The sequence below is a fragment of the Platichthys flesus genome, chromosome 12 (genome assembly GCF_949316205.1).
Source record: "Platichthys flesus chromosome 12, fPlaFle2.1, whole genome shotgun sequence".
NCBI lineage: Eukaryota > Metazoa > Chordata > Actinopteri > Pleuronectiformes > Pleuronectidae > Platichthys > Platichthys flesus.
The window spans coordinates 19867828-19895085 of NC_084956.1; the positions used below are offsets into that span (position 1 = coordinate 19867828).

Sequence of the window (27258 nt, forward strand, 5' to 3'; positions counted from 1 at the left end):
ACCAGAACATCTCCTTTCAAGATGTGCTCAACACCTCCTGTGGTCCACACACAGCATCCTATGTTATGCGCTTGTTGGCCTGGAAACACAGCAGATGTTTTATTGGGTGGCACCATGGCAACAGCAGTGGTTACAGGTGGTCATTAATAGTTTGATTGATTTCTTTCCTGTCTTTATTCTCTGTCAATCATCACTAGTAGAGATGTTTAGCTAAGTCAATGCATTTAGTTTGAACAGGACTATGACACCAGCTGATTCTATTGGATTAGATGAAAAAGGGAAGAAGTAGCACTTTTGGATCTTGAGGTTAACTCTGCACGTTCTGTTGGAGCTGTGGTTACACAGAGGAGAGAACATGCAGGAGTGTTTCCCTGTGTGAACACAAATGTGTCCTGTGCCACATATGAAGGTCTACGATTCTGTCTTTGTTGCATCACAAATTTGTTACATCAACCATAATCTACTGCACATGTCAGTGACACTGCAAAATAGCCACAATTCATACAAGTATTGCAAGTTATCGATTGTGTATTAAGGAGGCTGCTAACAACTACAGGCTATACAACTTAGGCCTGGTAAAACTAAGCAGTAACAAATAGGACATTTTTTCATACGTGGACTTGGAGACCAAAAAGCTGCATCGATGACTTTCCAATTCATTATCATTGAGATTTTGCGGTTTGTTGAGAACAGTGTAGGAAAGAACGGAGAGAAAAGAGATTTAATTGTAGGATGTTACACATGCCAATATTTTTATTGGATACCAAATTAATTCCATTAACACTGCAGTAGAGCAGAAGAAACTATTAATTATAGTATTCATGGTTTTTCTGTTAGCTGTAACATTATAAACCAAACTTCAAATTTTCTCCCTGTAGAACGCAGCAGCAACAACAACAACAACAATAAACATTATCAGAGTGCTTTCTAACTCTGTCCCGTCGGCGGAGAAGCTGGCTATTTGGGTCACAGTCACGGTCAAGAGCCATACATGTAATTAAACTTGGGAAACTTCTCTCTCCGCACATGGAAGTTTTTTCTGGGAAACGGGCACGTTTGCAAACAGGAAGTTGACGTCTAAATAAAGTGGCCCCCTGCGCCACCGGCCCGGCGGAGGAAGCTTGCTCGGCTCTTTTGAACAGTTACACAGACGGGAACCTTTCTGGACGGAGGCTTTAAATAGGCAAAGCCGCTGGCCGGGCTCGGCCTAGCTCAGCACCGCAGCGGTCTGGGCCCCGGCAGCCAGGGGCCATCTAACAGTGACTGTCGCTGCCATTTTTACCCCGGTGAGGTCAGGCCTGTCCTGGGAGTCCACTCCGGCCACCGATGTGATAAGTCATCGGGCTTGGTACGGCTGCGGTTTACTCAGTCCATACTTTGGTGTTTAAGTTAGTCCACTTTGGGTCTGTAGGGTCAGTCGAGTTTACTGACCAGTCATGTGGCCAAAAAATGGGCTGCTTAAGCCCTACATTTCTGTTGCATTCATATTTCTTGTAATTTTTCCAATTTATGCATACTTTTCATACTCAAATACTCACATTCTGCAGCTGTTTTCCTCATATAAACTTCATGCATCGCTCTTCCCTCATTCAGTGACATCAGGGCTACTTGCAGACACTGGTCTGCTCCCAGTTCATCTGCGGGTCTATGTCTGTGTTAGTTTAGATGTTGTGTCTAACCTCACATCCCCCGAGGGGCCGTTGGGATTTTTTTCTTCCCTTTTCACACCGGGGTTTTCTGCATCAGTCTTGTGCCACCCCTCCCTGTGCCCTCCATGCCACCCCTGACTAAGTCGGGGCATGGCTGTCTCTGTGGTGGTGGTGATACCACAGCCTTAATGACAGGGCACTGGAGCTCTGCGTCCGCCTCGCCCTGCCGCCTCACCTGCAACACACTGCTACAGAAACAGCACTCAGTGTGTGTTTGTGTGTGTCGGTGTGTGTGTGTGTGTGTGTATAGTTAAAATAATGTCGCTAACACTGTTACTAACTGGATGGTTTTACTGAGAGTGGCCATTATGTGGATCTCTCAGCATCCTTATTTGAACACACTTGTCACGCTACTGACATGCCGCTCTCACGCTTGACATGCTCGGTGCTCACTGGCTGAAAATGTAAGTGTCTCTAAAACAAGAGGGTAGCCTGTTTTACAGCTTCACGTCACTGGCCAAGTAGAGAAAAGGTTAAAGTGGGGTTAGGTAATGCTTCTCATCAGTGTTTGACCGTCTTTGTTTCGCCACAGTGCTTTTTAGTCTGAACTCTTCTGTCTAAAGGACTTTTCTAGCAATTGATTGTTGTTAACGAACCGAGAAAAAAACACAAACAAACACAAATGAAAACATCACCTCATTAGCAGAGGTTGTTGTATTAAATACATCATAAAGCTCCAAATATACTACACTACATCCCACCTCCTCCCATCGGCCCTCACGTCAAATATACATTCCCAAAACAGCTCACATCTGCTAGAAGCCAAATGTCATGGCTTACTTTTGGCTATCGTCTATGCTTCAGCGGTGTGTGTGTGTGTGTATCTGGCTTGTGAAGAGGCCAGTCATGCTCAGGGAGAGGACGGGTGTGCACCCAGCCACACAGGTCGGTTATTGAGGAACAGATACACCAGCGAATCATTTAATTTGGTCCTAATTAAATTATTAGTTGTGTTTATTGCAGACTTAATTTATTGATGGCTATCGGGACGTGAAGATATTCACATATAAGATAACAAGTGTGAAAACAACTTACCAACCCTTTAAGTGGAGGAAGTGCACATAAAGTACGTGTACTTCCTTAATTAATGCAAGTATATAACAATCAATGTCTTTCAACTGAGATAACGGTTCACCAAAGACAACAATGCTACCTCATTGTTCCCTAACTACCTGATGTACTGATGACTGCTTCCTTCACACACACACACAGAGAGACTACTGCCCCTGTTCGAGTTGAGTTGCTGATCCTCTCTCTGCGTCTCTGTTACAGGTGGAGGGGGTCGGCCTGTACTTCCGTCAGCAGCTCCTGCAGTCCCGTCACCGTGGCGCCTTTGAACTGGCCTACGTGGGCTTTGTGCGCCTCACCGACATGCTGTGCAGGTGTGTGTGTTTTCCCATTCAGGGGCGAAGGGGCGGAAAGGTAATACTGCTGAATGGCTGTGGGCATGGCAATGGCTGTGCCTTGTAATTAGTGAGGAGGCACGTTCTCTCAGTATCACTAATATACTTGAATTACATCAAGAGAAGTGGAGCCATTCATCATGTGGTGCCTTCTGGGTGTCAGAGATACAAAGGCATGAAAAACATTGCGCTGCTGATAATAGACTAAGACCATGTGTGAACTCAGTGCAACGTGCAGAGTAAAAAGTTGACATATCAGAGGCGCTTTCTGACAGGCGCTGAACTCCAGAGATTTTCCACACTTTCTCTGGAGGACGTGCATGTATGAACGCACATGTCTGACTGAGAGCCTCTGGACTTTTTCAGCCTGGCCCCCTTGTATAAAGTCTGTAGAAAGTCGGGAGAATTCAATGTGAGAACACAGCAGGGGATCACAGCCAGGGAGTGGGGGGACTGATGACGCTGCGCCAGAGAAAATTGAACCATTTATGTCCCGGTGAAAAAGCGTAGTCATACACAAGACACAGACAAAGATGTCTAGAGAAGATCGTGGTGATAAGAGCCAACACAGGTGCTGCTGCGCCCGGCTGCTCCACCTCTTGAAGTCAGGACCCAAGATTCTGGACTTTATCCCTAGGTTCTATCTGAAAACGTCTTATTTAATCAGGAACAGTTTGGGGGGAATTTTTAAATTGCCTGTCTACCTTGCCCTTGTTCTCGCCTTCCAAAAACAAGATAAGAACAATGATTCCACTCTGTCTTTCTTTGGAGTCTATCGTTAGCCTAGCTTAGCAGAAAGACCAGAGGTATGAGAAACCTGTTTGCCTGTCTATCAGTAAATCCTACTCCCAACAAGATAAAATCTGACTGATCAGCATTTAATATCTTGTTTGTTTGATGTGCACACATTCATTCAGTAACATAAAATTATAAAGTATAAAAGGGGGTACTAGTTCTGGACAAACAAGTTATTCATTGGCTCAATACTTCTTTGTCCCTGTTGGTAGTGACGATGGTAACAAACCTGCCAACTGCACCGTGATAACTGCATTGAGTTGTTGTTCACCAAGAAATAGTTCAGCACTTTGCGGTTTTATGAGGCCACACACTACACACTACTAAACATATATCCGTATTTGCTTTCTACTAGAGACTAGAGTTGTCAATCTTTCTCTATAATCCCATTCAAATGTCACCCTTTATTACTTTTTATATAGTAATCATATTTAAAACTTTTAGTGATATTCTAAATCCAATTAGCCTCCGCAAACCAAAAATAGTGAAAATTATCTACTGATCATCACTTTGACATCAGACCATCATTCAAATGCTTGGGAAGAAAACAAGTGGGTATTTCCAAAATGTTTTCCAATCCCTTTAACTGCTGTTTTTTTTTTTTTTTTATATCTCTGGTTCAACATATTCCAACGCGTTTTAAAGTCATGCAACAGTTTGAAAATGTTCATACAAATACAGGTAATGAGGACATTAAATATTGTATCCGTAAACTCTGGTGTGTATAGAACATATAAAGACAAATAAAAGTTCTGCACATATTCAATTATTGGGCCTGCAAAGGAAATTAGTTTTTAGTCTTTAGCATGACTTAAATAACTGAAAGTAACTTTGTATAACAAATCAGGGCCAAATACGGTTAAGACCCCACTGTGGATTTCTCCAATTCTGATCCCAGCTTTATAATTAAAAGCTACTAATGCACTTAAATCGCACGTTATTAGACTGATGGGGCCTCTTTAGTGATGTTTTTCTAGGGGCAACAATAAACTTGGCTGGATTCTCATACTCAACTCCACAATCCCCATCCCCCCTGCTATTATAGGATTAATCCCACTATTATCCCCCTGAGGGGAAGAAGAAAAAAAAACAACAATTGTTTAATTCAGAACGACATGAAAGAATTTCTCACTTTCTTGTACCTCTCTGTTTTCCTCAATGGCGGCATGTGGAAGATGTCTTGAGCCCTGCGGCAGGTTACGAACCACAAAGCCGTTGCAGCAGTATTGACTTTGAACCACCCAGGGCAGAGCAGTTAAAACAAAACTCGCTTGTTTTGTTCTTGTGCAGAAACCAGTCTTTCAATGTGTTGTGTAATGAGGGCGACATTCTCGTGGTTGTGTGTAGGCGTACTTGAAGTGTGTGTGTGTTCTGCTCCAGGCGTGTGAGTGTGTGTTTTCATCAGGGGGAGAGCAGTGTGTGGATGGTATGCAGGCCGTGTGCTGCGTTATGGGGTGTTGATTGCGGGGTGCCTAACCGCGGCCTTTTGATGCTCTGCCTTGGGATCTGGCGCTGGTGCGTTCCACTGTGTTTGCGGCTCTCTCACTGGGTCTCTTTATCTCTCTTGTTTCTGCCCCGTTTTTTTTCTTTTTTACTCTTTATATCCTTCTTTACTTTCTCTTCTTTTTTTTTCCTCTCGATGACTACGTTTTCTGGTTCGTTGTTTGGATTTATAACTGAAGTTGTTTACTCCAATGGTTCACATGCACCCCCACAGCCATGGCACATGAACTCAAGAACCTTTTCTCTCACATCACCTGACATGTGCTAAACATGTTGATAGAAGCTGTTTTTTGGATGGATCCTATTAACCGTTGGTGATATTACAATATGTTAATGTTAAGGTTTGTGTGAACTACTTTTTCAGTATTTCTAAATTACTTTCGCTCTCTAATTCGGTGAAAGCTGATATCTTGCACTGATGATGTCTTTTGCAGTCAGAGTCTGTGCAATAATGATCGCAGTGCAGAGCTGCTCCATCGAGGTCCTGGCAACACGCGTTTGACCGATTACGAGCCAGTCTCAGCTGTCAATCATTTCACATCTTTTCTATGGCCTCAAATAACTGTTTAAACCCAAATAAAAAAAGAAAACGCGCTGTGATAAGTGTCTAAAATTAAAAAAATGTATTTGACCCTTTAGTTGGTCCATGTCCCATCAATTAACATGGAGAAGTTGGGTTTTATAACCGATAAGAGACACATTGGCTTTACTTTTGGTGTTATGTTAGACATCTTTATATACAGTCTATGGTTCTAATATACTCTCACTTGCAACCTGGCATGTCTAGGTTTTATAGCTGAGTTATTATTGGAGTTTATTTAGGGCCCTTAGGGCACCAGGTGACCTGCAGCACAGTACATGTGTCTGAAAGTTTAGAGCAGCACCTTCCTTTGTAGCGTCGACCCGCTCCTAACACTGCTGATAAACATTCAAACTTTTTTTTTGAAGAAATACAGCCTGATACATTTCAGGTTTTTGGATGCTTCTTGATTGAAATTACATTGGACAGGTTTATTGACGATTTTCCATTTTGCTGGATGCCCACAGACGCTATCTTTGGAATCACTAGTTCAGGGTATTTTAAAGATAATCAATCACACATTATGTTTTGGTTCATGATTATTCTGTCACTTTTTCAACTGACACATGTGACACATTTTATTAATTATATTCTCATTTTCTTATGGAAACCTACTTTGAAATCCATCTGGTTGTCAAAGTGAATTTAAGGAAATATTAAAAACTATTTGCAGTGATGTGATCCTGGGTTGGTGTGGTTTTGTGTTGAGAGCATTTTTGATTTATTGTAAAAGAATGAAGTCGCCTGAAAGTGTGCAGTCAGACTATCCATCCTGAAAATATGCATTCAGATACAACTAATGAGGATAAACCACTGACAGCTCCTCTGAACATTTTAACTACTAAAAGGTGATCTACTGCACTGAATGAATTATTTTTGTGTGAGTCTTTGATCAAAGGAATAACACTTCTGTTATTTATTACCAATGTTTTTCTGTGTGTGTTTGTGTGTGTCTGTCAGGAGTGGAAGTCGGGGCCTGCAGCAGCTTCCGGCCCACTGGCTGACTGAAGTTCTGGAGCAGGTCAAATCCAGCGACTCAACATCCAAGCTGTGTGCCACTCGACGCAGTGCAGGAATACCCTTCTACATCCAGGTGTTTGTGGGCACTAGGTCTAAGGAGTATCAGAAGGATGCTAGTAAAGTTTCAGGCCCACTGTTGATTTCAAGTGTTGGAAAGAGGTTATTGTTTTGATTCTGACACTTAAGAATGCACAAGTTTCTGACCTTTGTCACTAAACCACACATTCCTCTGGTTTAGTTTCTGCAGTGAGTACGTGTGCGTCTGTGTGTGGAATCGATTGTCACATTCGTTTTTTGCTGAATCTGACTCTCTCTCGACACAGTCATTATTTCTTACTGTTTAGGATCATACGGTCCCAGTTCTGTCCTCTATCATACCCGACACCAGACCCAGTTCTGACTTGAATTTGCTGAAAAGTGTTGTGAAGATTAAAAATAAGGACCTTTTTGCAAACACCTACTCATGACATAAGTGCGTAAAAACGATAAAAACATGAGTAAACGTTTTCCTGTTTACCTCTTAAAGTTGCAAACTCTGCAGTTCTTGGCATGCCTCTGGAGCACTCATGCTGGAAGAACACAATGTTTCTTAATCCATCTATTTTCACTCACTGACACTAAACACTTATAAAACACACACACACACACTGTCCTTTCAGTGAACCCTCTTATTAGTCACCAGTCCCACACACCTTTACAATGTGTTGTAATCTCTCACTAAACCCACCTTAACACTTGACTGACTCAGTCTGTTATTCAGCCCCAGCTCGCCTCGCTCACTTCCTCTGATTACTGATATTAAAACTAGACACGACAAAGTTTGTGTGTTATCATGGTAGTAATTTGAGAGTGAGGCTGCCCTTTGTTGTGGTTATGGGTACGAGACGCACGGCTGCACAGCTTATATGACTATGTTCTTCTGTTTTCATGCGTTTGTGTGACCAGCATGTGCTGTCTGAAATAGGATTGAAATCTTTGAACTAGATTTCAATCTTTATTTTAGTTTATAATAAAATTGAATTAAATTCAAGGTTTCAAAAGTCCAAATTTAGTCTTTTGGAAACTGGCACATATGGAACCTCGAAAGTACAGAGCTAAGATAAAGTACAGAGAGAGAGAAAAGCGGAGGAGTTGCATGACAGAAAAAAAGTTCTGATAGAAAACCAGGCTGGATGTCTTGAGATGAGGATGAGGAGAGACGGCGAGACAGAGCAGATAAGATGGAGGGGAAAGAGGAACAGCCCGACAAAGTAGAGGGAAGTCTGGGGCGAAGCAGAAGTCCACAGCTTGGCAGAGGTTTGCGATGCATTCCTGCACACAGAGAGACAGAGGCTGGCTGCCTCACACTGGTCTGGATCAACCCGGGGCAGACTTCATAGGAACCCGACTCGCCCTCCTCTTCCTCTTACCTTCCTTCATCCCTACTCCCCCCCGAAAGTTTATAAGAGCCAGATTGTTCCTCCTGCTTTCCTCCCTGCCTCTGCCCTCCATCTCTCCATCCCTCCCAGGCCTAACTCTGAAGCATAACTCTGGCCAGACACACAGCTGGCTCCCATCAGCTCCCACACTAAGATAACTCCTTTCTCACACAGCAGCCAAGTGCTGTGACCTCCTTGCTCCCACATTCCCAAATCCCACTTCTGGCGCATACAAATGATGTCATTCACTCAGGCCTTCGCTGTAGAAAGACTTATGTAATGGCTGTGACTTCATGTGACAGGATATGATGTTATATAGTGCACATTAATTAAATAAGATTTAACACTAATGTCTTAAAAATAATTAAAATGATTGAAGGGATGACATTTTATATACAAAAGGTCAAAGGTCAACATCACTGTGACATCATTATCTTAGACAAACAGTCTTCAATTAACCTAACCCCAATCTGTATGTCTTTGCACTGTCAAATAATCACATTTCTGGCCGTTTATCTCCCTTCAGTTCCTCAGTTTTGGTGTTGAATGTGACCCATGTGACCATATTTCACATTTGGTGAGAACCTGGATGGGTGGCACTAGTCTTGGGTGCCCACCGTGAAACTCTGTTGATTGTGTAGATCTTTTGTGCGATCGTGTTGGAACGTCTTTACTGCATATATCATAAGTCTGAACAGATGGGATATGAACTGCATCCTGACTGGTTGGTGGAGGTATACTCCTGCAGGGCAATCGTTTTTTTATACTTAATTTACTCAATAGCGTTCCATTGTTTATGTTTTCTTTTGTCCTCTGCTGCAGGCTCTGCTCTCCTCTGAGCCCAAGTTGTCCAGTTGCAGTCTGTTGAAGATGACCATGAGAGAACTGATCAGCCTGGCCATGCCGTCCGCGGACAGGAACAACGAAAGCTCCTCTGTCCCTCAGGTAGTTATTGTCCATCCAGTGCCTCCGTGCACGTGTCCTACCAAACCCACCAAGAAGCAGCTTCATCATTTATAATACCAGTGTAATGGATGCTATTCTATATATTCTGCCTTTGCTCTTCATTTTTATGCAACCAAGCATCTTTGGTTGCAGTTGTTGCAGCTGATTACTACATCATATCTATGATAATGGTGGTGGTGGAAAGCAAGTCCAGCTTTAGAAATTCAAATAGGAACAGCAGCCAAATGTAGCAGTATTTCGGTTGTTGCTGATAAATCTGTTTGCTAAGTTCAGCTGGTGACCAGTTATCTTTGGGTGGTCACTTTATAAAATCTTTCTAGTTTATGAAATACTGATGTACAGTTTTTCTGTGGATCATGTGATCACATTGGTTTTTGTGTGTGATCTTTTTAATGTCATTTAAGTAATGTCTTCTTAAATGATTCTGCAGAGTTTCCTGAGTCTGACCTGTTTACCTCACAACAGGTCCATGCTCTGAACATCCTCAGAGCTCTGTACAGGGACACTCGTCTGGGGGAAAACATCCTCCCCTTCGTCTCAGATGGGATGCAGGCCGCTGTGTTGGGCTTCACGTCTCCTGTCTGGGCAGTGAGTTTTCTACCTTTTATTATCTATCTCTCTTTTTGCACACAGCTAGACACTTGGTGCTGCATGTGATCCTTCTTTTTAGAGGACAACCTCCCGGCCAGTAATAAAAAACAAACCTGGGAAGCTGTGTAACCATTTCTGATGAGAACCATCTTGCAGCTTTGCATGTTGGGGGTTTGATTCAAAAAATAAAAATACTGCTGGATTTTCCTTCATTAAAGTCCATTAACCATGTCTCTGTCTGAGCTAGCTCGTCATGCTGATAATAAAGGGGGATTGTTCGGTAGAAATTGCGGGATTTGGAGTTTGACGTATGAACTCTATTTAGAAAGGGACATGGTTTTTACTAACATGACAGATGACAACTACTTTGTACTACTACAAAAAAGGCAAACTGTACTGTAAAGTACTTTGAATGGTCATCAAGACTAGAAAGGCACTGTATAAATACAGACCATTTCCCACTCTCAAGTAGAACAGCAATACGTCATCAGTTCAACTGACACACAAGCAAGCACACAAACCTGCTGCACACAGCTACAGTGGTTAATTGTTCACTGCTCACATTTTGTGTGTTTAAATCATGTCTGTCTTATATATCAAACTGTGCAGCCCTGTATCCATCAGTAGCATCTTTGCTGATGCTTACCTGTTGGAGCAGGTTTAAAATGTTTTCCTCCAACGCCTCACAGCTGTTTGTGATATTCTTTCCACTTTATGATCACGTCTCTGTATAAAGCAACACGGTATACTTCAGCAGCAGCACAAATTGTATCCTGCCGGGTGACCGTAAAGTTGAATCAACACCTCTGTGATTATGGCCTTCATCCCCCTGTTACTTACTGCAGGGCTCTTATCTGGATTTCAGTAGTTTAGCTCAGTGCAGATAATTAACTGATCGTAGGTCTGCGGCAGGGAATTGCTTTCAAACGACATGGCGCTGACTCTCCAATTCCCGTTCTCTGTGAAGCTGATGTTGGATCTTTAATGTTTTGCCAAACTGACGTATATCCATTTTCTCTCTCTGTTTTCCATCTCTCTCGTTTATTGTTTTTTCCCCCTGTCCCAGGTGAGGAACTCCTCCACTCTCCTCTTCAGCACTCTGATCACAAGGATCTTTGGAGTGAAGAAAGGGAAGGACGAGCACTCGAAAAAGAACAGGTCTGTTTCTTCTCCCTCTCAGTCATGTGCATCCGAGTAGAATGAAATGCTTCTATTTGAATGAGGGATGTACAAATCAGTGGTTATCAGTCATGTGTGTGCAAATAAGCTTCAAACACTAAAATAACTGGTGCAGGAAGTTATTCCCCTTAATCCTACTTCAGTTTCCCTTGGATCAGCTGTTTTATAGAAATGCAAGTCATCATGTGCTTCGCTATAACCATCCAGCTATAATTTCCCCCACATATTTTAAGAACTACATTTTTCCAGCCTCTAATCAAGACTGTGTAAGATACAATGTCAGAAATGTATTTATACATATTTACATTTCACAATACATCAACTATAATTCAGCTTATTTCCATCAAAGTAAACATTTTTGTAGCAAACCTTCAAATATTCAACACCAAGGTAAAGGAGCTGAACAGTTGCTCTTTCACAGCACTGAGGGGCGCTGTTGTAACAGCACGCTGCTTAAAACAAGTGTCCTCCACTCAAATCCTTTGCTGGTGGATTTCAGATCTCCACTGCTGCTGGACCATAAATTAGGACATTACACTGAAGGCAAGGGCAGTTCCTCATTGCAAAATAAAAAGGAAATCATATCCGTTATTCAGCTATAGGACCCTTCTCAGTCGAGCTGTACTGAACCTGTTTCATACCTGGGGAATATAATTGTAAAGGTACAATATAACATTGTCCATGGTTCTGTTGTCCAGTATGTCAACAAACATATAATTACAAACTAAACGCTCATTGGAAATTGTTATGTGTTATGAGAGCCTGACATGTTCAATGATCATACATCTAGGAATGATGTTGTTTTGGAGAATTAAAGTAGTTTACAATTGAAACTTGAAACAGCATTTACACTATCATACTTTCATAAAAAACATTTAAAAGAACAAATATCTGACAGTGCCTACAAATCTAGAGACATGGAAGCTCCACCTCTGAGTGCCAATTCTGATTGGCTGGAGAGACATCACATGTACATCACAACTGCGTACAAAGAGTACACTGTTATTAATAATGAATAACTCTTATGACTGTCACTAAACAATGAAATAATCGTACATTATGGGAATTTGGGCATTACTCATAATATATCGTACAGACGGCAAAGTTCGTACAAATAGGATAATTATCATACGTCTGGCAACGCTGCCATAGACCATGAGGAATTCAAAGGGTCTTTTTAAACTCAAGACCATGGTGATATTATTTGAACTTCAATTAATCGTCTCAGAGATTAAACTTTTTCATAGATACAGGAACAGGAACTTTATTGCCAAAACATTAATAATGTAGACTCACAATGACATGCCTCCTGTAGGATTTTTCTTGTTACAGATATTGATTTCTTAATTGATGATTTAAGCCAGAACTTGAAAATGTCAGTCACAGTAAACAACACAGATGATAAAATTCTTTCACATATTCAGGGCAAAATATTTTGAGATTACCAGACATGTGTACAATCAAAATCATCAACCTGCACATCCCCAATATTATGTTTGTCATGTTAATAATTAAAAAGATTCTTAGTTTTGAGGTCAAGGTTTGGTGGATGTGATATTTTTGGTGGGTGAAATGTTTCTGTGATCATCTGCAACCATCGCACACCCAGACAACACATGGCAGAGCTGTGAATCTGGTCAGGGGTTTAACAAATTCTTCACAATTTTAGTTGCGAGTTGGTCGGTTGTTAATTTTGCTCTGCTGCTCAGGATTGTTTGGAAAATGTGACGATTGTTTTTGATACTTCTGAGTCTAAAATTAAGACCTGCTTCCACTGCTTTGTCAAGCAGCCAACCAGGGTTTAGAAAAAGCTTGACAAAATACAATTACTTTGGATGCTGCAAGTTCAATGTGATCACACAGAAAACCTTTACTCAACAGGAACCTTTACTCAGGTTATTGTTTTTGTTTCACTTTGCACAAAAACACACACTAAAATAAACATCTTCCCTCCTATTGTGACCCAATTTAAATTTGTAGATAGATTCAATCAAGTTGTATTTGTATATCATGTAAATTATCTCAGGACACTTTACAGGTAAGGTTATTTACAGAAAACTAACAGTTCCCATAATGAGCAAACACTTTTAACAGCAAGGAACCTCCCACAGAACAAGACTTCGAGAGAGAGAGAGATTGTCAGTGCATCATGGGAATTTTAAGCTGGCTTTATCAAACTGGATACTTATTAAACCTAATCTTAATTGCAGAAGGGATTTTTGTGTCCCAAACTCTTAACAGGGAGCTGGTTCCACAGGAGAGGAGCCTGGTATAAGGAGGATAGAGAATAAGATCCAACAAACACTTAACAAATACGCTAACATGACGTGACAAGCACTGTTTCTTTAGTAAGCTGGATATTCAGTCTTGAAACTTGGTCGAATGAAGCATTACAGATGATTCAATACCTTTTCCGTTAGGTTGATATTTGTGCAACATTTTTTACCACTGAACACACTGAGCTAAGATGGCCAAGATGGGAAACATGATAGACTCTCACGGCATGTCCACCGTATACGAGATGGAAGAGGGGGATGAAGCTAAATGTTGAATGAATACCTCATCAAGACGCTTTAATGAATACAGACTTAGTTATAACATTGGTTATACCTGGGTGATTTTCCTTAGTTGCGTCTGTAATTGTAAGTGTCAAGTGTGACATATCTGACCTCTCAGGTCTTTGTACAAAGATTGAGGAAATGACTGCTCCCCAAAAGTGAAGCCAAATGCCATGATTGCCCCCTGGTGGCTGGCTGCAGTTGAGGTCATACATTCTGTTAGTGGATGGGACAAGCACTAAACTAAAAGTTAAAGAGCATGTCGCATTCTTCTCAAAGATGGTTTCTGTCATTTCAAGTAGTTCTTGTCACACTGATGTTTATTCAAGTTCTCTTTATTTTTATTTGATGATATCAAAACTTGTCCTAATTGGCAGCTGAGCGTGATCGGTCGAGCCCATGTTCATACAGAACCTCCGCTCCATCCCGCAAAAAGCTGCAGACAGGCTCCAACTGCACCAAAAAAGTTATATTGATGACATTTCAGATTCATGTCTGGATAGTGGGTGGAAGTGGAGAGGCGTCTATTGTCTATATTGAGTTTAGAAGTGATTTGCTTCACCAGAGATAATCCAAGGTAGAGTTTCACATGGGTCTGGGCCTTGTTCCAAGAGGCTCAGTCTGGTTCTGTTTTCTGTGTTTCTATTGGCTCCTTTCCGTGAAAAAGTCTGAAAAGCATTAACCGAGCCAAGGCTGCTCCTGTTTATCTTGTCTGTTTTTACTTGTGTTTTTAGTCTGCTGTCCCTCTCTCAGTTATTCACTTATCTCCCCCTCCTCATGTCTGCTTCTTTCTTTTTTTCCTTAATACCGTGTGGGTTTGTTTTTATACACCCGTGGGAGAATTTGTGCTGAAAGAGGTTGATAGAATGATGGCTAAGACAAATTTGTAATTCTGTACATGTTGTCCTTTATATATTTAGTCATTACTATAATTCAGTTGTCACACCAGTGAACGCGAAATGGGAAAAGAACTGCGCGTTTGTAAAAAAGCTGCATCTCATTTATGAGAGTGTGTGATAGTTTGGTTTCTTCACGGTCCGTTGTGTGCCTGGTCTCTGGTATTAGCAAAATTTTCCAGATGCAATCTTTGGCTACAGAAGATGCATTATGACAGCTTGTACATGCAATAATCTTTCGCTGTGTGTGTGTGTGTCTCTCTCTCTCTTTGCACTGCAGCTGGAGCATAAACACAATTTCCTACACGTACAACATTATGTGTCATTACTGTTTTTGGAACGACAGCCTGCTGCTGTCTGTGGGAATTTCAGTGTGTTATAGTCACTAGAATCCAGACGTGTTGTTTGCTTGCAGATCAACGACCTTCACGGGCCCTCTGCGCCGTTTTTCCATACATTGTTGCTGAAGCAATATCGCTGTTGAGATTAATGCAACTGTAAACATTATTGAAAGAGGGGAGATTGCTCTCTGAATTCCAACCAACGCTTCCAGCTTTATCTCAAGCCCACGTCAACATCTCACTTTTCACCAAATGAGCACTCGTACATGGAGAAATGTGCAAATCAACGTTACTGAGGTGCCTTTGAGCGTTTCCGTAAATATTTGTCTTCAGAGAGTGAAGGACTCAGAGACACCTGATGATATCAGCGACGCTTAGAGTATCACGTCTCAGACTGAAGGGGAAGCACAAGTACAACAATAAAAATGCTCCATTACAAGTACTTTGCCTCTTTCTCAAAGTGCAACTACACTTACAACTTCTGTTACATGGCTTCACTTAGTTTGAAGCAAACTCAAAGTAAACGATACGTTTGACCTTGGAGTCTCCATGGCAGTGTGAGGCAATCCAGGAAGGCTACTAATGTAACATTTTTCCTCTTTATCAATGTTTATGAAGACATGATTTAAAAGCAGCTGGTCAAGTGAAGGCAGTTTACAATGGTTGATATTTAGTTCAGCAATGATAATATTGATATAATATAAATGTGTAAAATTTGAAAAAAAACACATACTGCTACTACTCAAGTATGAATACATTTTCTCTAATCTTAAAAAAAAGTGGCCTTTAAGTTGTAGAATTGGAATTAAACCATCAGATAATTTCAGAGAAGATCTGTCTCTCTAGTGGAACTCAGAATTTTTTTTTCTATTCAAACTTTCTTTTCAAAAGGTAACTGGAAAAAATAGCTCTTGATTAAATGTCTTGGAGATAAAAGTACATTATTTCCCTCTGAAATGTCATGGTCAAGAAAAATAAAGTTACATACAAAGTATCTGTACTGTGTACTTCAGTAAATGCACCTTGTCCCCCTCATCCACTAACATTCCAGGAACAATGACCTGTTGATATGAATGGAACAACCCAAATTTACTTAAGCTGAATTCAATATTCAGATCTGGATGCGTGTATTTGAGCTGCTTCGATCTTTTCAGACGAAAGGAGGGAACTCCTCAAACTTATCTGTGTGTCACTAGCACAATATCTCAATGGATCCATATCGGCCATACTACGTGTTGCTGTTATTGTTTACTGTGTCTGCCTCGCTCTTCTCTTTGAGTGTATATTCTCTCTTTGTCAAACTAGGACGCTTATAGGTTTATTACGGCACCCTCACTAGTCCTGCAGAATCCCATCTCCAGTTGAAGATAATGTTGCCTTTGTGAGAGTGGACACTCAGCTTTTAGCCCACAAACATGACTCGGCCTTTTCACTTACACCCCCTGCTCTTTTCTCTCTCCTCTCTCGTCCTCTGCGACCTTTCCCCCTTCTCCCCCCTCTAATCTGAAGCGACACAACCTCTAACCTTTGTCCTCTAGGCAGCTTGTCTGACTGAGAGACTCTCATTAGAGAAAGCATAGGAGGGTGGCGGGCACTGAGTCCAGTATTTGCACATGTAGACAATGACAATAAAGTTTATTTGAGTTTGCAGCTACCCCCACACCTCATCCTTGTGTATTTGTCAAGTCACAGGAGGCGAGCAGTGTGGCACATCCATGTTGAAAGGGGTTTTGGAACTCACTTGCCGACCATGACAGCGCCTGCTGCTAACTTGAACCGTGTGTGTGTGTGTGTGTGTCTGTGTGTGTGTGTGTGCGTGTGCGTGCGCGAATGTGTGCGTGTTTGAATGTTTGTGTGTCCCGAATTAGTGGCAGTCGTGACTGGAGCAGTATGCCATCGCTCCAGTCTTGTGATCATGTGCTTGGCAGACCAGCCCTCTTCGCTTTAGGAGCGACCTGATTTAGACGGGCAGAGTGAAATAAAAACTTTATTGGCCCTGAGGTTGAATGGCGGTTGCATCAGCACCGACTGTGTTAAATATATAGTGTGTCATTTTGTTGATAGTTGTGTATGTGTCTGAGTGGATAAATAAGCGCAAACACTCATGACCATGGCACAGTATGTACATATACTACACCATCTGCCACATGACTGTGGCCCGCACTATATGTAAACACACACAAATATGACTGTTGATTTCTCGCTGTAGCCGCATAAACAAATGTAAAAGCTTGATTTTGTTTTAGCCTTTGGCACAAGATCATGATCGTAGAAGTCACAATGTCTGACTGTCAGTTCTCTACACTCTATATCTTTTCCTGTGTCTCTGGCTTCTCTTGTCATGTTACTTTCCCCTCATAGTTGTTTGGAGGTTGAGGGACGTTGTGTGGAAAAACATGTTAAAAACAGTTATGGTGTCATTACCTCTAACAAGGAAGTTATGTTTTCACCCCCTGTGTGTTGGTTTGTTTGCAAGCAAGCAAGATTACCACAACACTTGATGGAAGGTTGTGGTATGGGCTAACGAATGATCCATAACATTTCGTTTGGATGCAGATCAAGAGGGGGACCCGGGTTTTTTTTTAATTTCTTTTATCGTTGGTTTCACAGAGAATAATGAATGGGTCTTGATTTAAAAAAAATCTTGGACGCCTAGTGGATTGATGTTTATGAGCGTGTCAAATTTGTTGCAGAACCAAATATAAATCGAGAGGATTTGATGGATCAAGTGAATTTAAATGTGGTTTCACACGGGAACTGTTGGTGGCCTTGGTGGAGGTATGCATTGTACTCAATGCCAGTGCAGTTGCATCTAATGTGAATGACATACATTATGTTAAAACACTAATTGATCTGAAATCCACAGATATTTAATTTCTTTTCTCCACACTAACACAAACTCGCTCTATACCTCAGCACACATTTAGCTTCTATCTAATACAGTGCCGATGGTATTGTTATTGTTATTATCGTTACAGTCGCAAATAGCTCGCTGAATCAAAGTGGAAAATCTAGCTGCTTCTCATCCACTGGAGTATTTTTGTACATTGTATTTTCTCCATTCTATTTTACAGCTTTGAAGAGGGCGGGGGTCATTTGGAAAAAAGTTTTTTAGTGCACCAGTCAGGTTTCAACAACATTTTGAATCAATTTCTTTTGACAGTTGTTGGGTTTTCCGCGCATATTAAACTTGCTTATACTTGATATGGCAATTCTGTTAAGACACACTACAACCAAGTTCTTATGTTCTTTAAATAATGGTGTAAACTACCACAAGCAACAACTTTCGGTATTGCATTTTCTTACTGACATATATGCCAGGACACATATCTGCAGAAGTATCTGTTACGTCTGTCACTTGACTCTCGGGGGATGCTACACAGTGCATGTAAGCAGTTGCATAAGGTTTTCTGCTGATGTGAAACGATGTCCCAGTATGGAATGGAACTGCTTCGGCTATTTAAGAGTCCGAAAGATACAAATAATCCACCAATTCATCCTCTGTTTATTGTTTAATGAGATCAATATTCTTTACTTCTTATAACTACCATTATCCTTAACAAACAGACTGTTAAATAATCCTGAGGTCAGTGGGTTTATGTCTGATGCCCTCATGACTTTTAGACAATCACACTGTCTCTTTTCTCTCCTTTTGCTTCTGCCGCAGGATGACAGGCCGGGAGTTCTTCACTCGTTTTCCAGCCCTCTATCCGTTCCTCCTGAACCAGCTGGAGGAGGCTGCATCCACAGTGGAAAGGTGAGGAGGTTCTCCTTAATCTACACACATAACACAATCCACATTCGGCCCTTGCCAAAGCTTTTCACACTTCCCTGATCCCATTAGGTGTTTTCATTTTACCCACATTGTGCCATTTGAGGCAGCTTTTTTTTCTTCTGTTAAGCTGATCAAGCGGTGGGGATTTTGTGCTACTGGTTGGCTGGAGAAAGTTTGTGCAAAACTAGATTTATTTAAAGTGGTGAAGATAAACTGTGAACTCAGCTCTTACCTATGAACAAGTAAGCATTGCCCTGGATCGAGTGCGTGTCTGCACCTTTTTTCCCCCAAAGTTTCACTTGCACAATTTACAGACTATTTACTCAAAGCACAAGATTTTACAACCGAATAAAGTAAATGTCTTGACAAGATTTAGGTCTGTTCTTTTCTCCAGCCGTCCACTGAGGTTCATTGGCCTTATCGTTTTCAGCTCAGCCCAAACTCCCTTATTTTAAAAGCCCCAGCGTCCTCCAACTGCTCCTCAGGCGGCCTTATCTTAATATGGATCCAATTAATTGACTGCTTTTTCAGACTGCCGCTTTCTCAATTCCCCTTACTCCCTTTGACCCTTGTTAAAGCATTTGCAAATTTCCCACGAACCAGATCTCGGCCGTCTGAATTCCCACATCATGTCGGTGCATCGCGCCACCCAAACAGAGCAACCACGCCAAACTGTGGCAGTGCAGAGCAGGACAGGAGGCAGGAGAGCTGCTGTTGTTGTGGTTTCAATCAGTCTTGTGGAATTTGCAGCACAAGTGTATTCTCAAAATAGGTCACATTGTATGAATGATTATAGAAATTAGATCTGGAAGTTCTAAGGTAATTTCCTTTTGAGGCTGTGCATATACATTACGCATGGTGCAACACAAATGCTATGAAGAAGAATCAAGAATGGAAAACAATCCTGTGTGCAGAGATTGATCAGCACACAGAAAGTTGACAAACAGATATATTTATCTGTGTGTAAGGGTTTGCGTATGATTAGATTTACATTAGATGTGAGTAATCATTTGATATGATCATGTGCCTAAATCTGAGTCTGGATCAGCATCAATTTCCTGTATTATTACAGTAACATTTGCACAGAGTTTAAATTTTTTTGTTTTGTATCTCACTTGTAGAGTTTCGTAATGGTCAGGGATATAGTGATCAGTCTGTTAGTCCGCCTGTGATCATTTTGTTTCCGAAGCCGAATCCAATGACCCTTTGGAATTTATTCATGAAATGGTTCACTAATTGTGGGATGTCCGGTTGGGAAGGGGTGCCTATAAATTTGGGGTTTCTTGAAATTAGTTTGACTCTGAAATTTAGAATAGGCTCTCAACTCAGAATTTTTCAACGGTAAGCAACAGAGAGATATCACACATTGCTTTGTTTCCAGGATTAAGGATGAGAAAGGATTCATTTGCTAAGTTACACTGAACACCTACACACTAAATAATCTCTAATTGGGGAAATTATCTGGCAGTTTCTTTTACAGCGCTGCAAAAGCAACTTGATTCTACATTATCAGCACTTTAGATATTGACCTATCTGTCAAAATTAGCTAGTGTTTCACATTAATTATCTAGAATAGCAGCCTGCCATATTCTAAAATGTGTGCCACAGTTAATTAAGAAAATATTTATCTGCATTTTATAACTGTTTTAGGGTGCTGGGGATGTGTCATCACCTTGATCTCAAATACACTATGGCCGAGCTGTGTGTACTTGTATAACAGCCCTTAACCTAATTTAATTATGATAATATGTGCTACTCTCTATGTAATTTAGCGTGAAGGAAAAGATGATTCATGTCGCATCAAAATGTGGTTTGTGCTTTTTTATGAGACCTGTGATTTATAAATTTAAAAATCCCCATGTTATTATCTCAGTGAAGCAAACTTCACCCGGTTTATCTCTGGAGCTATTTCAGGTCACCACCCACATTTAAACTGTCTTATCTGCTCCTGCCTCCACGTCCAAAGAAAACAGCTTTCATATCATACTCAAAGTTCTTTTCTCTAATTCCCCAAACAAAACTGATGATTTATTCATGTGACAGCGAAGCAAATGGGCCGCTGTTTACTTAAGAGCTTCTTCTGCGTCTCTGCTACCATGTCCCCTTCACTGCTTTCTAAATGAAGACGAAAAACTACTTAAGGTCAGCGTTCTGTTTCCACTCTCTTTTAAAAGATGGAGAACCAAAATAAGCCCTTCATCAAAGACCCGGATACTGGAGATGATTGAGGAGTGTAGGGAGAGAGGGCAGACATTCATGTTAGACCTCAGCATGGAATTTAAGAGTGCCATTAAATGCCACAGAGTCTCTTTTTCATCCTGTCAAGTGTTTGAGCCTCCAGCTGTATCCCAACATGGCCCTAATATGTTTGCAATTTTACTTCTATCTGCACCCCCTGCTGTATCTGTGACATCACATCCTGTCCCGCTGGGCTCGGCTGAACTGTGACACTAAACACATTAGACCGGTTACTAATTGGGCCGCAATTACATTTCCCATCGCGCCGATCTACGGCAGTCCCAGCGGATGGTTCGGTGCTGAAGGAAGTAATGAAAAGCACAAGTTGTTTTCGCAGGGGGTCTGTTGTTCTGCCTCCGTTCAATGAGATCCTCATGACTAATAACAGGGCCCGAAGGACATTCCGCTCTCCTGACACACACACTCACATAAGCAGGTCCTACGTACTTCCAGACCTACACAACACTCCGCTGCAAGCGCTCCCCACATTGTAAACTCGGTTTTCCCATCATGTTCCCAAATTTGAAAAAAAGGTTTTGTCCTCACTGCTGAACCAGCTTGAGTGGTGATATTTATAAGATAAAGCAGGAGGGGTCTACTTTAGCAGAAGATACACTGTAAGGCAAAAGTGTAGTATGTCCAGTATTGGTAAGGTAGGGTAAGGCAATGTAGGCACGTTTTGCAGATGTGGCCGGTCGCCGCTTCAGGATTGGTGCACACACGTTGGTATCCTTGTACTGTGCTGTATAACCCTGCTGCATGTCCTCCCACCACACTCACACACTGATTTGCGCTCACACATTAACAATAAACACCAACCCAAAGTTATTAGGACCTGAAACAGTACTGAAATGTGAGTTCTCACAAGACATTATTTAAACCCAGACATTTTGAACGCACGCAGTTCAACTTACACACACGACACGAGACGAGAAGCGCATTCATGATCCAACATCATTGATTAATAACTAAATACATGTCAGTTTTGTGAAGGGCGATAGAGACAAGCAGACACACACACAGGCTGCAGACAGGAGGGAAGTTCATACTGCAGTGTTTTGACTCCACTGTTGCAGAAGAAGCGACGCCCCGTTTATCCATTAATAAAAATTCATCAGGTTTTTTGTAAAGATCTGTTCTGCATGTTAGTGATTAGAAAAGAACAGAGGAGCAGAATGTCCTGTTGATGAATAATCACTATCGATGTTATTGTTTCGTTTATTTATTTATTTGGGGGGTTCAGATTACGATCGGGTGAGGTAGGGGTAGGGTTACTTTAGCATAACACTAGGGGGACCCCCCCGATTGCCACTGGGTATTTCGCACGCTTTAGTCATTGTCTTCACTTGTGTAGCTTAACTTGTTGTCAGCCTCTCTCTCTTTTTTCATTTTCCTCCCTGCTTCCCTCACCGCAACTGTGACAGAGTGAAAATATGAAACCGCTGGCACAAACAGACATTTTCCATTCTGACTCAGTTGGCGATGATGATATTTGGAAGGAGGGCAAAAAAGGGAGGTGAAAAGCTCAGCTCAAGGACGGACGAGGATATGACTGTACTGGAGAGTGGGTGGTTTTGCATATGCAGTTTGTAAAAAGCAAAAAAGGAAGGAATTTCGGCCTATTATATTCTGTGTTGGCATTTTGATTATATGTGGTTTTCATATTGCTCTCTTGTCCTGTTTCACAGAGCAAACTACACATTATAACTGCATCCACAACTAGTTGTTTCCCATACACTGCTGGAGCTACGAGTTTTTTCATGTAACTCTCAGCAAAGGAAGACCATTTCCCAAAATAGTAAATACTTTTTTCATTCAAATTGATAAAAAATGGGCTAAAGAATGAATGAGCCTTTATAATTATTACTTAAACTTATCAGATTTTCCCAGATAATTCACTTTCTTGACAAGCTCAGTTATATTTAGCCTTTAATTTCAATAATCATCCTTTCTAACCATTTCACATGAAGAGACAAGTTGCTGTGTGTAAGATGATACAGCAGTGGTAAGAAAATAGCAGCCTCTGAATCAAATCTGCCCTTCAAGCATAAAACATTTGGCCTTCCAGTGAAAGCTCTCCTTTATAGTTTTCATTTCAGTTTTCAATTTCTCGGAAATCTACTTTTGGCAAAAATGTACAGGCAAGTCCTTTGTGAAGCCTAACAATTGTGATATTATTAAATCTATTAATATCTTATATCTATTATTCAAGTCAAACACATGCAATCCAACAAGAACAGCTGATTTTACAACCATACATTCATTCAAACATCATGAAGCACAGTCCGCTGTCACTAAAGAGTATTTTTTACTGAGAAAACCACTGTAGCTCTCACCCACTAACGGGAATTAAACTGAAATGGAAAACACAAAAATAAAATACTCAAGTAAACAAATAAAACGTACAGACTTGTATCTCCACTTTGTGGGATCCCTGAATCTAGGATAATAGATGACATTTGATTCACATTTAACAAGCCTGTCAGCATCCTAGGTGGATTGTGGATTCAAACTCTTTCTCTTCGAAGTTGCTTACAAGTCGTACCAGGCCGTTCCATCAGCCAAGTTCCCCAGATACTTGTAGAATCTGGGGGCAACCTCAAATGCATACATTTGTAGAGAGAGATCTTGGAGTCCAAAAACATCCACAGTTAAACCCAACTCGTACTTTTCCATCTCAGTTCGGGCAATATTAACTGCATTGTTAGAATCTGACCGATATTCTGTGTGTTCAGTGACAGCGGTCAGGTGAAGCTACACCCCAGTCTGTTCCTGCTGCTGCTGGTGCTCAGTCGCCTCTACCCCTCTCCCATGGACGGATCTTCATCACCTCTGGGACTTGCCCCTTTCATGCCCTTCATCATTAGGTGAGTGTCTCTGCTTCACAAACTCATAAGCATACACACATTCATTTAAATCATAGACAGTGTTGCCAACCATCATCATAATAAACAAAGAGAGTGACGTTCATGTGTGTGCACTTACAACTGCTTTTAAAAGTAGCTACGATTTTTCCAAAAAGATGTTAGAATTGTCATAAGGTGAAAACTCTGTTGAGGTGAAACTGGTTGACCTACCAATAGTGTTAATTTGTCAGCCAGTCATTTACATTTGTGTTTCCAGGACTGGGCTCACTGTTGAAGTCCAATCATTAAAAACAGAAACCCTGTATCAAATTCTAGAGGGTCACACAGCTGTTTCATCCCCGATAAAGCTGTCAACAATGTTTTCATTGAACCAGAAGTTATTCTAAGTATAGAACAATTCACAATCACTTAGACAAAACACCTTCAGCCTAAACATTAATGTGTCTTCTTGTGTTTTGTTTGCACAGGTGCTCCTTTATCTTTTATATAGACCTGTGCCTTACTTAACTTCTAACATCATAATCCCCAAAGTCCAGATGATACTGTATGTTCTAATGAATGACCATAATGAGATGTTTATCACTTTGTGTGAGTGTGAATCTTTATCAAGGTGTGTGTTTCTGCACACTAAGACAAACCCCTGTCAGTTGTGAGTATGTCTCTACAGATGGTTTTGTTGCCGTTGGTGCTTTCTCATGTGGCAGTTGATTATGTTTTGACTGGTTTTATCTGAATCCACTCATTGTTGACTGTGGAGGAAACTTCACAGGCCACTGGGAAACTGTGGTCCCAGTCTTCATCTGTTACATTCCTCAGACAGAAAACTCTACAAATATTATTGGAGCATGGCCATTTACATGCTCTGCACCTGCAAGTGGAACTAAAGCTTGTATGTCCTGCACACTCGCATTGTTTATCTGCTGCTGTGAGGACCTTCACCGAATGAGAGGACACATGGGAGTTATCCCAACAATGTGAAATATATGGCATCATGTGTTTACACAATGTTTCACATGGTTCAATATTTAAGAGTTCTCGACTGCTGGGTGCGTGTGTGTTTGAGAGGAGATTCTTAGACCTTGAAGTTGGAATGCTTTACTAACAGTTAAGAAAACTTGAGTGTGTGTTCTTCAACCATGTGTTGGTCGGATACAGGTGATATGTATTGTTGTTATGTTCTTTGAGAGCAGATAGTGTTTTTAGTTGTAGTTGTAATCTTATTATCGCCTTGTGCTGGTATTGGTTTGCCACCCCTCCTGGTTTGCTGTGAGATATAACCATAGTTTTACTATGCAGTGGCAGACGGGTGTATTGAAATTGAAAGTGTCTGTCTGTCTGTCTGTCACAGCAATAACTCAGGCATTTTTTATTCACTTAGGGGTAATGGTGACAACCTGTCATAGGTCACAGTTTGGAATCAAAAAGGTTTAGCCTAATGCTAATGCATTGGAAATACATTGAACACAGATACACATACAATATAAAGTGTTTTTCAGTTGCAGATTGTATTAATGACTATTTGCATGTTAATTCATATAACATATTTAAAAACAATACATTGTTGATATTAATAGCTACAGAACACATTAGACCAAAAAACATATTCTGCTCATCAGGTCTAACAAACTCATTTTACAGTGGCATTATCAATGTATAATTATTTTTGCTGACCCTACATCCCTCTTACACTTGTCAAGGTGCTTTAATATCAACATTTTGTCAATAACTTTAACTTATTGAAAGTTAAAACTTAAATATTTAAGTATTGTAGCACATGTTGAATATTTAAGACTACATGCAGCATGGGTGAAGCATTATAGCATATTTCTATATTTATCTTTTTTCCCCTATATTTCTTACATTGTGGCACATTGGTGTCATTTAAAATGTTTCACTTTTTGTTTGTAGTGTAACCAGTGAAAGTACAGAGAGCGATCACTGAATTACTTTCATGCAGACACAATGTAATGATTCTCAAACATGTTCTGGAGTTCTTTTCATGAATGACTGCATTCATGGATGTTTATTAACGGCAGACGTTAGTGATCCAAGGTTAAATAATTTTATCTCACTAAGCATCAAAAGCAGTGAGGAATCTAGATGAGGTTTCTTAGTGGTAAATGGGATCACAATAAAACAGTTTCAACACAACCCCTGCCTGAGAGAGGAAGCTGTTCGGTCTTGTGGTTTTTGTTTTGATGCTCCTGTAACGTTTGCCTGAAGACACAAGATCAAACATTTTGTGGAGAAGGTGGGAGGGGTCCGTGATAATGTTCAGTGCCTTCTGGATGCTTACGTCCCTGGAAAGTATAAGTACAGTGTGTGTGTGTGTGTTCTTTGTGGTTGGACTGAGTTATGACTTGGAGAAAGAGTGCCATAAATCCTTAAACTTGACGTAAATAGGGGGCAAATCAACATGCTGAATTTCAATGACTAACTTCCTGTTGTTTTTAGAAGGCTGGCGTGCGTCAGTCTCTTTCACCTCACGTAAGATCTCTGTCTTAATTCCTCCCCTCATCTCTCCTGCAGCCCCACAGGAATATTTTACATTTGGATCTGCAGCTCCGAGAACACAAATAAATCCAATTTCCCATTTTTCCATTACGGAAGCCTATTTACCAGACTTTTATTGTAACAAGTAAAGTTTTCCCTTCAGTCTCTGCTCGGTGCAGTTAGCAGGTCGTCAGCTGAGTTGTGACCGGCTGGCTGAGAAGGTATGCAGCGCTCGCATCCACACAAATGAAGCCCACACGTTGATGTTAAATATAGCCCGGCCCTAACGTCTTTGGCTCCAGCCGCGCTTCTCGACACTACCCCAACTCCCCAACCCCATCTTGCCTAGGCGTGTGCGGACGTGTCTGATGAGGTCAATGATTGTCTGCCCTCTCCACCTTCTCCTCACCCTCACCCTCTTCTTCCTTCTCTCCATTTGATCTGAGCCACCACCTCCAAGTATTTACTGCAGCTCAGCTCCTCTTTGTGTAGACGGGACAGAACTTAGTGTGTAATAATTAGTACCCTATATCCCTCCATCACACCCCACGTGTGGTTTATCTATATACCCTTCCTCCCCACTGCAAGAATTCCTTCACTTCCCGGCCTCTGCATGCGTCATACCTGCCCAGTTAATAAGGAAGATACCGATGATGATTATGATGACGCGGGGGCGTATAATGACAACCAGACACATTTATCTAATAACTGATGGCAGCTTCATTCCAGTCTTTGACGTCTTTTTATCCGGTGAACATTTGGTCTCTTCTCTCTTCGTGTCTCCCTTTTTCCTCTCTTTCTCTTTCTCCTTCCCCTCTCCTTCTTTCTCTGCCTGAATGTTAAACCCTCAGAGGGCTGGTACAGTGATTTATGTGTGATATCCAGTCCAAGCATCTCTCCGCACCCTCCCTGTCTACCTTACTCCT

General features: G+C 41.2%; 1 protein-coding gene across 2 annotated transcripts in view; it reads left to right on the forward strand.

The window, feature by feature from the left end:
• thada (THADA armadillo repeat containing) overlaps positions 1-27258 on the forward strand; it is a 94942-nt gene that overhangs the window by 14556 nt on the left and 53128 nt on the right. For both annotated transcript variants that reach the window (XM_062401182.1, XM_062401183.1), the window contains exons 22-28: positions 2982-3091; positions 6951-7083; positions 9251-9373; positions 9860-9982; positions 11052-11143; positions 18627-18716; positions 23708-23839. In XM_062401182.1, the coding sequence (XP_062257166.1) occupies positions 2982-3091; positions 6951-7083; positions 9251-9373; positions 9860-9982; positions 11052-11143; positions 18627-18716; positions 23708-23839 (803 nt within the window). The remainder of the gene's footprint in view (positions 1-2981; positions 3092-6950; positions 7084-9250; positions 9374-9859; positions 9983-11051; positions 11144-18626; positions 18717-23707; positions 23840-27258) is intronic.